Source organism: Cryptomeria japonica, chromosome 9, assembly GCF_030272615.1.
Source record: "Cryptomeria japonica chromosome 9, Sugi_1.0, whole genome shotgun sequence".
NCBI classification, from domain to species: Eukaryota; Viridiplantae; Streptophyta; class Pinopsida; order Cupressales; family Cupressaceae; genus Cryptomeria; species Cryptomeria japonica.
The window spans coordinates 386,666,565-386,685,049 of NC_081413.1; the positions used below are offsets into that span (position 1 = coordinate 386,666,565).

At 35.1% G+C, this 18,485-nt stretch overlaps 1 protein-coding gene across 1 annotated transcript in view; it reads left to right on the forward strand.

Moving 5' to 3' along the window:
• LOC131072764 (uncharacterized) overlaps positions 1-8,529 on the forward strand; it is a 178,043-nt gene extending 169,514 nt beyond the window's left edge. Inside the window, exons 7-8 of the mRNA XM_058009026.1 lie at positions 7,534-7,611; positions 7,848-8,529. Of these exons, the coding sequence (XP_057865009.1) occupies positions 7,534-7,611; positions 7,848-8,039 (270 nt within the window). The 3' untranslated portion in view covers positions 8,040-8,529. The remainder of the gene's footprint in view (positions 1-7,533; positions 7,612-7,847) is intronic.
• The last annotated feature ends 9,956 nt before the right edge of the window (positions 8,530-18,485 follow it).

An 18,485-nucleotide genomic window follows, 5' to 3' on the forward strand; every position in this document is an offset into this window, starting at 1 on the left:
CAAAATTTTGCACATTTTGGGTGGTATTGCCACATGAAAGCTCCAACAACAAGAAACAAGACAACTTAATAGCCATTTTGATGTTGCCACACCGAATGAATACTCATGCTTCTTAAATCAGCAACTTGAGTTTTTCAATGCCAAGTATAGTATTTTAAAGCAAAAATCAACAAACCATAGCCATACCTTATCACCATGTGGACTTGTTGTGACCTTTTCACACATCGCCCCATTGCAAATGGGGACCCTTGCTTTTTTTTGCTTTTTAGGGTTTGTTTTTTTTGGTCTTTTAGGGTTTTGTTAGTTAGCCTTTGCATTTTGAGTGTTGTCGGGGAGATCAATTGGATAAGCAAGTCCGGCTTGAGTAAAGTCCTGATCCTGAATTTTGGCTAAGTCTGGAATGTCCTGATCCTGAATTTGACTAAGTCTGGAAACTGAAAAAACCTCCAAAAACTAGATTTTGCAATATAACTCCTGGAGGTCCGAAACCACTCTCAAACATCCTGAAAGTATATATGGAATATAACTTAAAGTATAAGAAAGAAGAAAGACAGAAGGAAATGTTATATTCCATGAAAATTATCCTGATAGAGAGTTCAAAAAGTCAAATTTCGCTCATGTCCTTCACTGAGGATCCAGAGCGAAAAGCGCTCCTGTCCCTCTCCAAGGGTCCAAGGCAAATCGCTCATGTCCCTCACCAAGGGTCCAGAGCGAAAAAGCTTAGTGGAGTCATTCCTGACCTTGTTTGGACAAATTGAGACATCAAAGGCATGAAGGAAGACGCAATCGATCCGTTGAAGATAATTTTCGAAGCTAGCAAAACACAAGTGAGCTTATAAATGGAAAATCGCTCTTGTCCCTCACCCAGGGACCAGGGCGAAAAACACATCATCAAGTCTTTTCCTCCAAATTTGGATGAACCCAGGCCAAGGCACAAGATGGCAATGATATTTAAAGCGCTACAAGGAAGGACGAAGTTGCAAAGACCACAAGACTTGATAAAAATGGCTAAGGCGCTCTTGTCCTTCACTCAAGGACCAAGGCGATTTTCATGGAATCAACCATTCCCTTCCAAAACCACGTCAAGGCAAGGATATGCAAAGTCAAAAATGTCTTTCGAAGGATGATGAACAAGGAATTGACTCCAAGAATCGACAATTTTGGGCACAAATGCAAAATTCGCTCCTGTCCCTCTCCCAGGGACCAAGGCGAGATTCTTAACAAAGTGATATTTTCATCATGCTTAGGCGCCAATATCCTTCAAATTGTATTAAATGCCAAATTCGCCAAATCCTTGAAATATTTTAATTAAATTTGCATTTAATAAATGTGCGTTGGTATTTAATAATTAAATTTGAGCCTAAAAAATCGAATTTTTTAATTATAAAGGCATTTAAAATTAATTATTATTATTTTAAAAAAATAAAATAAAATGGGAGCGCTTGGGGTATTATTTAATGTTATTTTTCAAGTCAGCCTCTCCTTTTATTTAATTCTTGTTTATTTTTGGTTCTATTTTACCAAGTCGGCCTATGGATAATGAAATGGTGAGCGCCTATATAAGAGAGGTGTGTTGAGCGATTTTAATCCATCATTCACTCATCATTTCAAATGTGATTTGGAGGAGCAAGGAAGGAGGGGCGAAATCTAGCTTGTGTAGAGCGAATTTCTACCAAGTGTGGAGACTAAGGAAGGCGAGATTCATCTTGAAGGCCATTGGAGAGGCGTATTTCTTGCTAGATGGGAGGATAATTTCCAGATTTTTGAAGACATTTGAAGGCGAATTTCCAGATCTTGAAGAGGCTAGTGGAAGATGGAGTTCTTTTCCAAGCTAAAGGAGGCGCATTTTGCTAAAGGGAGCTTTGATCTACACTTTGCCTAGCGAATTCACCTTATTTTTGCATCTTTTCTTAGAGTTAATTCCCAAGTGGAGGTATGGCGAGATTCTCCTAGTCTCAATTTTCAATTTTCAATTTTCAATCTCAAGTGGCTTAGTAAATTTAGGAAATGATAATTCAAAGATTTATCATGAGGTTTCCTAATTTAAAACTTAAATCCTCTTTCTAGTCTATATTTCCACGTTGCAAAATATATTACTAATTTTGAAATGTTGTGTAGGTATCAAGATGGCGACTCCCAAACTCGAAGGATCTACAAGTCAGAAGGCTCTCATCAAGGACGATCAAGCGAGGACAAGGACGACCTTCTTCGATCCAGCCTAGCATCGACAAGGACGGCCTTCTTTGGACTAACGTCATCAAGGGCGACCTCTTCCAATCCAGCATTCCAAGGCGAGGTACATCATCATCCTGCAAATCAAGGACACAAGAAGTTAGAACAAGGGTTCGTTGAGGAAGCAAATAGTTCCAGATGAATTAATTAAAGCTAGCTTCTCAACAACATTAAGTTGAATATCTACCAAGTTACAAGTGTCGGACAAGGTGGCATCCCAGTCATCGCTCATCCCGTCAGTGTGGTCCACCTCAGCATTTCCAGATTCAATGTACCTAACTCATGGAAGGTGGCACAAACTTCTATGTACCTACCCCGGCTATTCATTGGTCGAATTTTCTAGAGAGGACATGTGTCCAAGCAATACAATTATTTCATTGGTCGAGCATTAAATGTTATGTAATGGTTGTAACAAACCCTAATTAGGGTTTTCATTGTAAAATCTTGGCCATCGATCTCGAATTGATCTTAGCCATCGAATTGTATTGTGGGCACTATATAAGCCTTGGCATTTCATTTTGTAAAGGCAATTAGCAATAGGGAGGAAATAGTTAGAATAGTTAGGAATAGTTGGAAGCAATTAGAGTAGAGTAGAGAGAGAAGGCAAAGATTGTTGCCAAGAGGTTGTTGTAAAAGACTTGTAACTTCATTGAAGAAATGGTGAAATTTATGGGTCGATTCGACAATTTGCATGGTCTTTATACTTCTCATATTTGATTTCATGTTATTAGATGAGTGGAAGAAATGTGCTTGATTGATGGTGGAATTCGTACATCCATACTACTAGCAATTTGTTGATTGCAAACTTGCCTTGTGTAGTCAACTGGAATCATTCAGCTTAAGCTTAACTTCAATTGTCGCTTCTTCATTGATATGCATCAACCTGATGGTGTCTATGCCTGCAGTGATGATTTGAACATCATAAAGCTTCCCTTCGAAGATCGCACTAGCCTTGTGGAGATGGTCCTGCGATGTCAAAACGAGACCTAGTTAGAGTTTCATCAAAGATCAATCATTGCTCCTACATTCTTAGTATTAGGATTAGATCCTCTCTTCGCCCTCATCTTTTTTTCTTTTTTTAAAGTCAAAGCTAGTAAAATCCTGTGTCCAGCAATATTCAAAGCAAATAAGAAGTTCAGGCATCAAATGTAAGTCCCCTTGTGATTCCAGCAAATCACATCATACCACAAAGAGCTTATCCACATGTAGAGACCCTACTTAAAAGAACATTGAAGTCACCCTAACTGATCCTTCTTGCGATATCTTCAGCAGTTAGAGATTTTACTCAAGAGAGGATAAGGTACCTTTAGGTATTTTATTCTGTGTTTGATAGTGTACAAAATACACGTCAACAGGACTATATTAAGAAGAAAACAAAAAATTAAAGCAAGAAGAGCCTATTTGAGTCTAGTTGATTGATTTATTTCCTCTTTACAACGGATAGAGATATGGTGACTAGAATTACATTTTAAAAATTGTCTTTCAAGTTATGAAGTTAAGTCTTTGTTTTTTATATATTGGACGAATGCGTGTAAGTTGATGTTAAGCCTTTGTTGCAAACACTAGTGTTGAGGTCATTGACCTCGTGTTTGTGATTCAAAGGAATGAAATTGAATTAACTTTGTCGAGCTTTGCATTGATGTTTGTTATTCATTTAAGTAATAACTTTGCATTTCCTTTGGCAATTTGTTTTTTGGAATCATTTGACATTCATCCATTTAATCATTTCTTGATGTAGAATATTGTTCTTTGATTAGCTAGTAGTCAACATCTATTGGTATTATTCCGTCAAATCTTTGTTTATAGATAAATAGTGACTTTTGTTTTATCTAGGAGAAAGTTGTGCTTGTTTATGCTCAAATTGTTTATCCTCCTTTAATTTGAAAATATCACTATAGGCATTTATTGTTGATAGTTTGGTGCTTACATTTGGGGCAAAAACATAATTAGATATTTACATTTAATGGAAGCCCTCCACGAAACCTTGTATAATGTGTATACTTGTAAATTATGTTAGTTTTATGTTTCTTTAGATCTTAGGGAGCTTCCCCTTTTGAAGAATGGTTCTACTAAACACATAATTCTGATTTAAGTTGTCTTTCAAAGGTTAAATTGAACACACTTGAGGAAAAAAGCTGGGATCTAAGAAAGAAAGAAAGAAATTTTATTAATGTCCTCGAATGAATAAAAGCAGGTCAATGGGACTTAAAAGAACAACAATATACACTAGAGAGTTAAAAGCCCCACCAAGGGGAAGAACAAAATTAGAAGGTACAAATCAACATGGGACCACCAAAACAAGTGGTCAAGAAATAGGTACCAATAGCTAAGAAAGGGGAACAAGAACCCCAAAGAGAAAAGAGCAGCCACAAAAGAAAACTAAAGAACATCAAGTAACATTATTTGGACAAAAAATGGTGATGTTTCTAGTGCTGTCATTGATCATTGTGAAGGAACCGATATAAGATCTGATAATGCTCATCGAGTGCTGAGGGTTAGGAGGGGTACTCCCACTAGGATGACACTGAATGTCCAAAGTTGAAATAACTCCTGTAGTAGTAAAAAAGCTTGTAAGATGTATCTGTCCCTATGATTGGAGCTAGAGAGGAGTAAATTTATGTTGACAAGAGGAAGCTGGGCTGCACCATCGAGAAGTAGGATCATAATCTTCATAGTTGTTAGGGAGAAAAAGTATCACCCAAACAAATCATACTTTAAAGGATCAATATTAGCTTGCAAGGCACTATAATATGTGCTAATTGTAATTAGTTAACTAATAAGGTACATGTAACCATCTTTGGTCCATTTTTAGCTCTCATCAAATTAGTTGTAACCACCTAGGAAGGTTGACACTATCATTAAAGGTGGCATGGCATCCAAGCTATAGTTAGATCTGAGGGAGCTTCCCCTTTTGAAGAATGGTTCTACCATACACAATATTCTTGTTTAAATTGTCTTGAAAAGGAAAAATTAATTGTCAACGCACTTGAGAAGAAAGATGGAATTCAAGGTACTTTGCAAAGGTTGGATGAATGACAAATGTTTTTGTTCCTCTTTTGAGGGGAGGAGCTAAGCTGACCGATTAGCTCAGGAGAATTACTGAGGTGGACAATACAATAATCTCCCTAGTTGTTAGGGAGAAAAATGACCATCCAAACAAATCTTACTCTGTGAAGGATCAAGATTAGCTTACAAGGTGCTGTAAAATATACCAACTGCAATTGTTTATAAGGTACATGTAACCATCTTTAGGCCATAAATAATCGTCATCAAATTATTTGTAGCCACCTAGGAAGGTTGACAGCAGAGTTGTCTGCAATCATTAAAGGTGACATGGCATCCACCATTTAGTTAGATCTTAGGGAGCTTCCCCTTTTGAAGAATGGTTCTACTATACACTCTATATTGGTTTGAATTGTCCTGAAAAGGATAAATTAAATGCTAACACACCTGAGAAGAAAAGATGGGATTCAAAGGTACTTTGCAAATGTTGGATGAATGGCAAATGGAGTTTTCCTCTTTTGAGGGGAGGAGCTAAGCTGACTATGATTAACTCAAGAATTATTGAGGTGAAGTACATTAATATCCCTAGTTGTTAGGGAGGAAAGTTATCACCCAAACAAATCATACTCTATGCAGGATCAAGATTAGCTTGCAAGGCATCGTAAAATTTGCTAACTGCAATTGTTTAACTTTATATGGTAAATGTAAGCATCTTTGGGCCATATATAGTCATCATCAAATTACTTGTAGCCACCTAGGAAGATTGACTCTAGAGTTGTCTCTAATCTCTAAAGGTGGCGTGACATCCAAGGTTTAGTTAGATCTTAGGGAGCTTTCTCTTTTGAAGAACGGTTATCCTATACGCACTATTTTGGTTTAAGTTGTCTTGAAAAGGCCAAATTAAACACTAAGACACTTGAGAAGAAAAGTCGGGAGTAAAGGTACTTTGCAAAGGTTGGGCGAATGGTGAATGATCTTGTTCCTCCTTTGAGGGGAGGGGCTAAGCTGACTGTGACTACCGCAGGAGAATTACTGGGGTAGACAGTGCAATTATCTTCCTAATTTTTAGGGAGTAAAATGATCACCCAAGCAAATCATACTCTATGAAGGATCAAGATTAGCTTACAAAGCACTGTAAATGTGCTTACTGCAATTGTTTATAAGGTAAATGTAACCATCTTTGGGCCATATATGGTCATCATCAAATTACTTGTAGCTACCTATGAAGGCTGACACTAGAGTTGTCTACAATGATTAAAAGTTTCATGGCGTCCAAGGTAAATTACAAGTAAACTAATATTAGAATAGTGAACACCCATTAGAATTCGTTTATTGATATTCATTCATCATCAATGATTGGGCCCCTTGATCTGATGCACTAGGATAAATGTTTGATGCATTCTTTTGCATTTTTTACAATAATGCCCACCAAAATTTAGGCCTAGTACTCTGAATATTTTTATAGGAACATTTTGTACCTATATAGTATGATAATGAGATCTAAGGACAGCAGCTGAATGCGCAATGGATATGTCCTTTTCATCTTTATCTGTATTCTGTTTTAGTAGAAATTGTATTTGTGTATCGGAGTGTGTGTTATTGATATCCATCAGGGTTAAAATAGATTGATGAGCTCTATACATCCTCCAAGAGGTTGAAAAAGACCTTGGTGCTGAAGGTATCAGAGTTACATAAGGATAATCAGTCTTTCAGGTTTCTGTTGCTATTCATATTCTGTGGAAGTGAAGTCTAGAAAAAGTGAATCAGTAAAACCGACCATATTTTTTGAGTATAATGGGAAATTGGATACTAGGGATAAAAGTGTCTTCTGCTAGTCTGTGCCAGCAATATATGATAGATTTCATGTGTCATCTGTGTGTTGGCTTGTTATGAGAGGTAATTCTACAGGTGTTTGTATAGGTAGAATTCAATGGTTCACCAAACTTAACTCTTCCTTACATGGCATGGTATGCTTCCTTGTTGAAGACTAGGAATAGTGAGGAAAGTTTCTAGGATTTCTGTTTGGAGGCATACCATATGCCATATAGTGCTAACAAGGAAAAATCTGTTTCATATCAGGGTTGTAGATCTCAATGCAGAAAAAAATGTGTTTTCTATTTTCTTTTTAGTGGGTAAAGATAATATGATAAATTTATAATTGTTAATTTAGGTACATTAAATGTGATTATGAAAGGAAATTTTTTTTTTTATTTTATTTTTTGACATGGAGTATACATGCCTTCTCATGCCTCTGTTTATTAGTTTCATACTATAAAATGCGTCTTTTTTTTAATGCAGATCCGGCAGATAGACGATTCAGACTCATATTGGTTTTCAATTCCTAATGTTGGAACTCTTCTTAAGAGCCTCAGTCAGGTATGTGCTACAATGCTACTTTTCTCTTGCACCTATAAATGTCATATATTGTAATCACCAGAAATTGTGGGTACAGGGAAGGGACCGGGATGAGGTCCATGTTCCTATAAGGGAGTTTCCTTATAACTAAGTATATGATGCTGAAGCAGAAAAAAGCCAACTTGTGGAAAAGGATCCTTAATATTTCTCATATTTTCTTATTAGCAAGACTAATTCTAGAATTGTAATTATTTCAGGGTCGAAAAGAACTCCTTAATTTTTTGAATCGAAGGAGATACAAAGAAATGTTGTTATCAGCTTTGGAGAAACGACGTTTGCGACTCTCAAAGCTTGACATGAGATTTCATCTCCGAGATCTGATAGGGTCCGGCCACCTCAAAATTATTGAAACCCCAGTTGGAGCACTTGTTCGTGTTGTCAAAGAATGAGCTTCCTGTCTCATCATTTATGTGGCACACACAGCTGATCTTGATATTTGTTAGAATTCATATATTTCTATGACAAACATTCTGGTGATTTGCATTCATGTAGGAAGGAGATAGAGGATATCATGATACAGTGCAGTCTTCCTTACTAATTTATCTGTACATGTGTACTTGTCAATAAGCTTGAATAGCCACACATACAGATCTATCAGGCAGTGCATTTATCCAATTTTGATGGATATTTTGGTTTATAAGAATGGACTTCATCTGCTCTACTGAAAAGGGTTTATTCTTTTCTATAAAACAAATTTTGGGTCCACTAAGAGGAGAAATTGAAGCTATTTTACACTAAATGCTGTAGTTTGTTGACTCGATTCAGAGAATGCAAATGTATATTTCATTTAGGTAGTAGTTGTGGTTGTACTTGGTCTCAATTTCCATGTCCGTTTTCTCCATATTTTTTAAGCAATTGATTTTGCATTGAATACTTCTACTTCTCAGTCTTCCGTATTTCAAATGACTGACTTGTAGAGACAACAATTGAAATACATTTAATGACTAACACCATATTAATAAAAAAAATCGATAATGAATTCTCCTTTGTGCACAGCTATTACCACCACTTCTATTGCGTTTCTTGTCTAGTTACTGATCTCTTACATGAAGACCATCAACATCATCCTCCATGACTTATTTGGAAAATCCATATGGTTGCTTTAGTCGATGCCTTGCCTTTTTTGAAAATCTGTATCAGTGCTTCTCATGACCATTCTTTGGGGCTGGGTTTATAATTTAAGGGTCATCTCCTTGTATTTTGCCTACTGGTTGTCAGGTTTAAGCGTAATGACATTGTGACGGGCCTCCTATGTATCTTTGGTTTTATAAATAGTTGCATTCATAGCAGCATTCCATTTACAAGGCAAGTTGAAAGTGTTCACAGAATTAAATTACTTGGGTATAACATGGGAAAACCTGACCAATTAAAATAAACTAAAATATCTAGAAAAAATTGAAAAAAAAATGTGATTGTTATTTGATGCTGCATAGAAAGAGAAACAAACATGGAATAATTAAAGGATTTGTTCAATTTGCTTATTACTGTCAATTCCATAATCAATTACCCAATACAAACTTACACCTTAGAGTACTTATAGAACTTGAAAACACAAGTAGCCTATGAGACTCCTAGACTACACAATGTGACGGTGATGTCCTTAATCCCTGTTTATCTAACTATGATTGTGATCATAATCGATAAATATCTGATTCAAGATGGTCAAACCCTCTTCAACATCACATTATGGTCCTCAATGTTTTCTATCCATTTAAAAAACTTGTGAAGAGCTTAAAAGAAATGTGGAAAAGTTGAAAATTGGCAATAATTTCAGATGTCTGACCTAATTTTTTGATGATTTGTAAATAAGTCAATTTTTGTATTTAATGGGCAATTTTTTGGAACTAGGATAGACTATTGAGTGCTGAAAAATGTATCAAATGGAATGGGACACCTAAACACAGGTTTTGGTAGGAAGGAGAAGATTAGAAACTTCCTCTATTGAACGCTATAAAATCATCATGATAATCTGTGCATGTCCAATGATGTTCTAGTTCTTATTTTTTCCCCTCATTCACATGTTTTCTCAGTCTCTTCAGGCTTCCGATTGCAATTTAAATTGATTTATAGTCCCAATGGGACATGCATGGATCATTATTCATTTTTAAGTATTGTAGTTGAAGATTTATGTTTTAGTTTCTCCAAGTTTGGGGCAGTGTTAAACAACAGAGGTAGGGGAAGTGAATTAGGAGCATTTGTGAGGTTGTTGGAGTTGATTTCAGTTGTATGCTTTGCATACCTATTGCTGAATTGAAGTACGTGAGTGAGTGTTTTCTCACCTTTTGGTTGGAGTTTTAGTTGAATTGGATCTCAAAAGTATACATGTCTTATTTTTTGGTGTTTCAGTCTCTTTTGTAATTCATTTCCTTGCACGTTAGATACTTAAACAGTTTTTGTCACAAATTCATTCTAAATTATATATAAATTCACAAGTTGAAGACTAGGCATGTGGATTATCCACATTGGTTTGTGTCATGTGTTATCTAAGTGGTTTACATTCCTTTTGGTAGGGGAGAGGAGCCAATACGTTTGCGGGTACCAATACATGTTATAGTACATAGACAAAATGAGACCAATAGTGGTGCTCTAAAAATGTCATGTCAATGCTTTTCCTCAAAAAAGTACCTCTAAAATTCAAAAAATAACCAATGATGTGATGCCACATCTGCGCACAAGTAAACATGACTTAGTGCACACCTATGGATCTTATGACAATTTGGGACCATTTTGGACACCTTCACAAAAATGCATGCTGATGTGGCATCATATTTGACCATATGGACTTGAAATTTTGTTTTTGAGTAGGGGACTTGACAAGTAAGTTGTTGGATAAAATTCAATTTTTTTTGAAATGTCCACATGATTTTGAGAAGCGTGAAGTTAGGGTGCACACGTTCTGGCTCCTCTCCCCTAGTTGTTTTTTTGTGAGTATAATTTTAGGTGCATGTCCACAACATGGTTGAGTGGAAAAGAGATTTTACCTTTTCAAAGACAGTTTAATCTTGTAGGTGAAGTGAGTTAAAAACCATATCAAAGGAAGAGGAATACACATGTTGATGCAAGGTTCTCTAAGATGGAGAATGCTATAGCAAGCCTATCTCAGTCAATAAAGACCTTGAAAGGCCTAATAGAGATCGCCATGAAGAAGGGGAACTTTTAAAGGGCAATAAGATTTTACTAGCTAAGCTTCAATTCAAAGTAGAGGCTAAAATTGATATTCCACCATTCTAAGGTGATGTGAATTTGAAAAAGCTTGACCATTAGTTGGCCCATTCAGAAGTTAGCATGCATTCAATTACCATAGAGCAAGATATTTTCTTTGTTAGGTTAAGAAAGGCTAAGCATGCTCTAACTTGTTTTGAGAGTACCTTGTATTTAAGGAAGCAAACTCCTATAAGTTCTTGTGAACAATTTTAAAACATTAAGAAGCAATTTTATCTGATTTGTCATAAAAATGAAAATTCTTATAAAAAAGATGGCCGTAGTATATAACATTAATAATTTTTTAATCTGATTTGTCATAAAAAGGAAAAACACATGGAATGAGATGTCGCATCCCCATCCAAGTGGTCAAGGGCATGAATAGAAATTAAAAATAGAGAATAGTAAGAAAAACTTTTTGAAAGTTGAAGAGAGGGCGAGAGAGACAACATGCATAAAGAGGAGAGGGTGCTTGCTTGCAGAGCATGGCCTTGTAATAAATAAGGTATGGTGCCCCAATCATCACATCAGTCGAAGCTAATGGAACTAGGAGCTAATAAAGAAAAAAAACCCACAACCCTCTCCTGTGAACAACGCACAAGGAGACTATGGAGATAATACGAGCAACCAAGGAGGAGATGAGGAAGAAGGCAAAGAGGGAAGAAAGAGTGAAAATGTGAAGAGTAAAGGGCAGAGAGGATTGGATAAATGAAGAAAAGTTGCAGATAGGAATGGATGTCTCAATCAACGACTTTTGTAGCATCCTCCACGTCAATATAAGTCATGGGTAACTGTGAAGATGAAAAGAATAGAGTGATAGGGAGAGTTTGGTTTTGGAGAAGGAAGGGAATGGAATAGGAAGTGCTAAGGCTTGCTTTGTCACTTGGGAAAATGCTTTGTGGTTGTTGATTTAGTTGTGCTTTCTAATTCATGGCACTTATGATATTGATCCAGTTCCCATGTTGTGTGGTGAGACTCGACCTAAGTGTTTGTGGTAAATGTTGTAGTTATAGTAGTTTTGGTAGACTAGAATGCCACATTCTCTCTCCCCGCCCTATCATTCTAGAATGTGGAAGCACAAGCAAATGCACTTGGTAGGCGTAAAGACAAATCATATGCCCCCATTCCAATCTCTCTTTGTCTGCGTAGCCTGGAACAAGGTATGTCGCAAATGGATTTGTTGAAAAGGCTTTTGAAACTATGAAGCAAATGCAATTGGTAGGTGTAGATCCAAAATCTACAACTTGTGTTAGCATTCTCCCTGATTGTGCTACCCTTAGAACTTTGGAACAAGCTAAGGACAACCCTCAATGCATACAAGTTAGAGGGATTTTCCATTGACACCAGGAGAGGGGATATTGGAGGGAAATTTGCAAGAATGTGAGAAGAGGAAATTCCAAGGAGTAGGAAGTAGCTTTGACTAAGGAACACAATAATAGAGGCACAAGGAAGAAGGATTGTAGATTTCAGCACCAAAATTAAGAGAATCTTCAACTCTCTCCAAGGCTAAGTATAACAGCTTTCATATAGTATTGAGTTTGGAATATTTACTTTTGTAGTTGTTGTGTAAGTATTTTCAAGATTTATAATAAAGAATTTGATACGAATAGAAAATGACTATTAAAATAATATTATTGACTTTAAGTGATTTTGTTATGTTTTTTGAGACTTGTCAATCACAAGATTATTTGGTATGTGTATCTTATCATTGTCTATTACATACCCATAAATATAATATCATCATGGACGAATTGTAACCAAATCCATTATCTCTATGCTTGGTAGGGTGGGCATTCAAATTTTGGTATGATATACCAAGTAGTGCCATTTCATCGTATTTATACATTAAATGAGAAGCTTTGAATTTGTAAATATAAGCTATTTGTGCAAGAACATATTATTACCTAATGTACGATGAGACTTAGGGTTTTATACCATACATGTCTTGCATTAGGGTTTAGCTTTTGGATGTGGAAATTATGACTATAATAATGTAACTTTATGTTATGTATTCACTACTACATGGGGTCTTGGTCCAATGATTAAGTGTTGTCAGTGCAGGCAAAGGCAATTGTATTGTTAAGCGATTATGTTATGTATTCACTACTACATGGGGTCTTGGTCCAATGATAAAGTGTTGTCAGTGCAGGTAAAGATAATTTTATTGTTAAGGGATCAACCTAACTCTTGCATCATGGAGATGAATCTATAGGATTTATTGGGGAAAATTTATAAACTAAGAACTTGCTATAATGAAGAATTAATTATTTGAATAACTTTATGTTTGAACTTTAAGAGAAATAAATGGCAAAGAGTTTTGGCTCAAATATTTAGCTATACAATAGCCTTATAATGTGAACCAAGAATAAGATTTAATAAACATGAGCCTTGGCTATATTGATTGCATAATATAATAAGGTTGACTTTGTTTAGTGGTGCTACCACCACACTTTACGAAATATATCTTTAATTTTGATAATCAGTTGATACTATGATAAATACTTTATATGACTACATGATGTCTATAAACATTTTTAAATATGAGAACCTTGTTACTAGAGCTATTATGAGCATTAAGAAAGGGATGCTAATAGTTGTGTTAGGTGATGGAATATTTGGCAAGATTAATGGCCAAGGCAAGGCTACACCTATGTTGTAAGATCCATGTGGTTTTAGTTACTTGTTGTATCAAAAATGTTAGATGTAGTGTTATAATGAAAGGGTACCAAGATGCATGTAATTATGGACCATTTTAGAAATCTTATTGTAGCAACAATAGGTGAATTAAGTTCCCTTAATGACATTTTATCCACCTTGTTTAGTGTAATAATAATATATGGTATATAACCTTAGAATGATATTTGGGAATTGGGGTAATGGCTTTTATATGACAAGAAGATGTCTATTGACACTTGGGGGTAGATGAACCTTCATGTTAAATCTATTTTTGTGAATTTTGAAGGGAAGTGTTTTCCTATTGGTATGTGCTAACTATGGTACTTTTAGGTTGAGTAATAAGTTTAGGGTATTGCCAATTGGTTTGTGAATAATAACAAAAGTACTTTCAATCAAGACCTCGATATCCAAAAATGGAAGTGTTTGAGTATGACTTAGGCACCAATCATGCTTAATTGGAGTAGTAAGGAAACCCAACTCTATAATGTTGTGTCTAATGGGTGTTGGTCATTCTTGGAAGTTAGTCGATTAAGCCTTACTTGGCTTGCATCAGGATATAACTCTTCTTGGATGAGGTGATTGTGATCACCAGAATGTAATTTCTCACTTATGTCCCCATTATAGAATGATGTATTGGTCCAAGAATAAGTGTAGTTTACATTTAAAAAATAGAATTAGGAGATCAACCCAACCTCTATGTCAAGTAGGTGAACCCATAATAGGTTAAGATTATTCATGATGAATAACGGGATGACATTTAAATTTGAGATAATGATCTACATGGATGTAAGAGTTTGGGTATGGGTTGCTAAAAGGTGAGCTTACTTATGATTACCTAACTATTGTTAACTATTATTTTTGTTAGGAAACATTAACACAATCTTGGTTATGGTAACCTATGTGTAGGTGTCCTTGAGAGACTTAGATAGGAGAACTACATGTGACTTTGACCCATTTAAAAGTAGGAACATAGGCGGTCCTTGGGTGAAGGATGCCCCTGTGACCTCAAGTCTGTAGGGGTAGGGTCTAGGGGGGATAACTCCAAGGTTTGGGGTTGTTCTTAACCTGTCGACCTTTCCTCTTTAGTAAGCTTCAGATGAGGCCGAATAGGCATTAGAAGATTATGAAAGAGCTAAGAAATCCTTAAAAATTGTATTTAATATATATATATATATATTGTATTTTTGAATGACAAGTTGATAAAGTGAAAGGGTAGACCACCTTATACTCTGTTTGTTTATCTATTGAATAGAGGCCATCTTGTGTAGGATCCAAGTGAAATTTAATCTTAGACCTATAAGACTGTGTATATGCTCCTAGATTAGTCAATTATAATCTATTTGTTCTTAATTAGGAACCTCTCTTCTAGTTACAATGCTAAGCCTAGTACAAGTGCTGAATTTTACAACAAAAGATAGAGTTCAAACCCTACAAGGACATAGGTAGAGGATTGTATTCCTCTAGCACATAGACTAGTCCTCTTTATCTAAGGTGATCACCGAAGAATAAATCCTATGGCCCGCATAAGCTAATCTTATCCACTCGAGATTTACAATAGTCAAGGAGTGTACTATGTCGGTAGATTGTCAGTCGTACCCCCTAGTTAGCGGATGGTTATTGCCAGTTGCATGTAGGCAAGGGATACCCCACATTGATCTAGGGTATTGGCCAGATTCCGCCAGGAGCATCTAGGCTTGGGTGCTAGTTGCATGGCGGTGATGGATGTCTTTGTTGCTTAGTCCTCCAATGGACTACAGGGAAGAAAATTTCCAATAAAGAATATGTAGGAAATAATTGGATCAATCCAATTGTATAATTTTGAGCATATCTTGATGTGGAAATTGTATACTTGGCTTTGTTAGGATGAGGATAGACACTCAATGTAGTATGGGATACATCAAACCTTGTTCCCATTTTCTCGTTGGTGCAAACGACTAGACAAAAGAATGTGTCCCACAGTGTAGTGCGCAATGCACCGACATTTCTTTTATTTGGGATGCACTATGGGCAAGTGGTATCTAGTTGTTATGGATATGTCAATTCCTCACTATGTAAATGCTAGTCACTATGTATGTGATGCCTATTGAAGCTAGTCACTATATACGAGAGATGTATATTGAAGCTAGTCCCTATGAATATGGGATGTATGCTAGAGCTAGTCACTTGTATATGTGATGTACAAGCTAGAGCTAGTCATCGTGTGTGTGATGTGTACGAGTTAGCCACCATGTGTTAATGGGAAGTGTGCTCGAGTCACTCATTATGGAATTGGAAATTTTGGAAGGGTATGACCCTAGTGTACTTATGTATGCATGTACACTATTTGAACCCAATTAGTTTTTGCTTTATTATTATTGGGCTAATTTTTAATAAATAGTCCTGGTTTGAAGAGAGATCAAAGATCTTGTACAAGAGGAGAGAACGAACTCCCTCTAAACTTCTAGGGCGAACTACAAAGCCTCTAACTTCCCTCAAAGGGATACGTAGGCAGGGTCATTGGGAATGAACCCTCAAGGCTTAGGTATAGGTCTAATGAGGATCTTGACCTCAAGAGCTTACCACCATTGAATGCAAGCATAAGTGGTGGTGTATAATTGTCATCAATGACAATTAAACAAATTATGAAGTTGACACTTCTAAGATAGAATAAGAACCTTGGACGGTTAAGTTGGTACTTGTGAAAAAAGAGAAAAAAAAAATAGTGGCAACCAAGGGGTGGTTGTTACATGAGAATTCTTAAACAAATGGAAGAGGGTGTACAAAATGAAGAGGTGCTAATGAAATAAATAGGTCTTCATAAATAGGTCCTCTCAATGGCATAAGATTTGCTAATTCTTGAAATTTTATGAAAGCAAGTTGGAGAAACAACAACACTTACTATTAATGAAAAATAAAATGGATGTATTAAAATTAATAAGGTTGTAAAAAATGTTTCCAATAATAGTATTTAGAGGATGACAAGAAAGGGTATGAAGGCAAGTCTTTTGAATTCAAATAAAATTATAAGAAAAAAATGTAAATCAAAAAACTTAGTATAGTAGTGAAAAAGGATGATAAAAGGATAAAAAAATTATTGCAATGTAGGTCATAAAATTATATGAATATACGATATCATGAATGCATATATATGAGTGCATGTAATTTATTATAATTTGTTTTTATTTATAATTCTAAGTTCTCCCTTTTTAATGCATCATAGTAAGGTTTACTATATATAATATAATGTTAAACCTTAGACTCTAGTCAATGTTTTTTCTGTTAACATGTTGTTTTATTGTGGGCACCTAGATTGTTGTTGCATAAGGAGGTAGATCATACCACAAAAAGAAAATAGCGTTAAAATTTTGAAAAATGAAAAGTTTGGATTTTATTAAATAATTTTATTTCAATGGGAAAGAATGGACAAAGAATCAAGAAAAAAACAAAAATTTAATGTGAACAAAATATTTTAGAAGAATTGGAAAAGTTATGGAAAAGAAAATTAGTATTCAAAATGATACAATATCAAATTTGAAAGAACAAATTGGCAAGTTACATCAATTGCTTGTAGCATACCAAAAATTAAAATAAGTGTCCAAATTCCAAGGATTTTTTATATGATACATCTTGTGATACACATTATTCATTTGATAAATGTGATATAGCTAAAACTTCTTTTGATAAAAAAGTGTAAGGTCAAAGGTAATGATTATTTGAATCTATAGGTCTGATAGTTTGAATGATAATGACAAAAAAAATTAATACAAAGAAAATTCTTTTAAGATGATGAGAAGAATAGGATATGTAATAAAAGTTTACAAAGAGGCCATTGAACGAATTGTGGGGACAAATAATGAAGTGCATGGAAATGGAAAAGATGATGATGTTACAAGTAAAACAAGTACTACTAAATCTATTCAAGAAATACAATAATCCCATTATCATAAATAAATATGTTGGGATCTTCATACTTGTAGAATTTATGGATTGAAGAATCATTCTAATAAGATATGTTTGAATAGAGAGTTGAAAATAGAATCTATGAAAGATTTTATGGAAATGAAAAATGAGTGGATTGATGAATCTAATTGAAAAAAGATAACATATATGATTAAAAGGTTATATAAGTATAATATCCGTATATCAAAAATGATAGAAATAAAGTCAATGAGAGTGTTGTCAAGTGCAACAAGCTTTGTGTTGTTGACAAAGAACTGGAGTACAATAACATGGTGGTTGTTGAGGAGTAACAATAGAAAGAAAGACATCAATGAAGGATACATGTGACATTACCAAGTTAGCTTGAGGACAAGACAATATTTTAGGCCCGCATAGAATATTAGTAGGATATAAAGGACTATGGGATACTAAAAATGTAATTTGGGTCATTTATAGAGACATATATACCACTTAAGGAGTCTTAAAACACCTCCCATATATAAAAATAAGTTGTAAAAATGTAATTTATTACAAAGAAAAAGGTTAATTCATGGGAATAAGAAAGTTAAGTGCTATAATCAAAGGATATGGTGGAAAGGTATTATGAGGGTATATAAAGAGGGAAAGTGGAAGATAAGAGTATGAAATAGTGTGGAAATGTATGTGGAATATTATGAACTGAATATATATGATAATAAGGAAGTGTGAAACATACATATAGGATTTTGGCAGGTTAGGTGGGGTGGTATGTAGGACATTTATCCTTTATATGCCTTCACTCTTCTCCTGTGTACTCACTCATTCAATGCAATCATCTTCATTTTGTTTGCAATTACTTATCATTTGTTGTTTATATTCACCTAGTGTTCCTACCTAAATCTCATAATAAAGTCCACAAAATATTGAAATATATAGTCCATTAAATGTAGACAAAAACATGTCTCAGTAAAATTGAAATAAAGTCCATTAAATGTAGACAAAAACATGTCTCTGGTCATAAAGTAGTGAGCATGATTAAAAAATACAGATCATAGTTTATG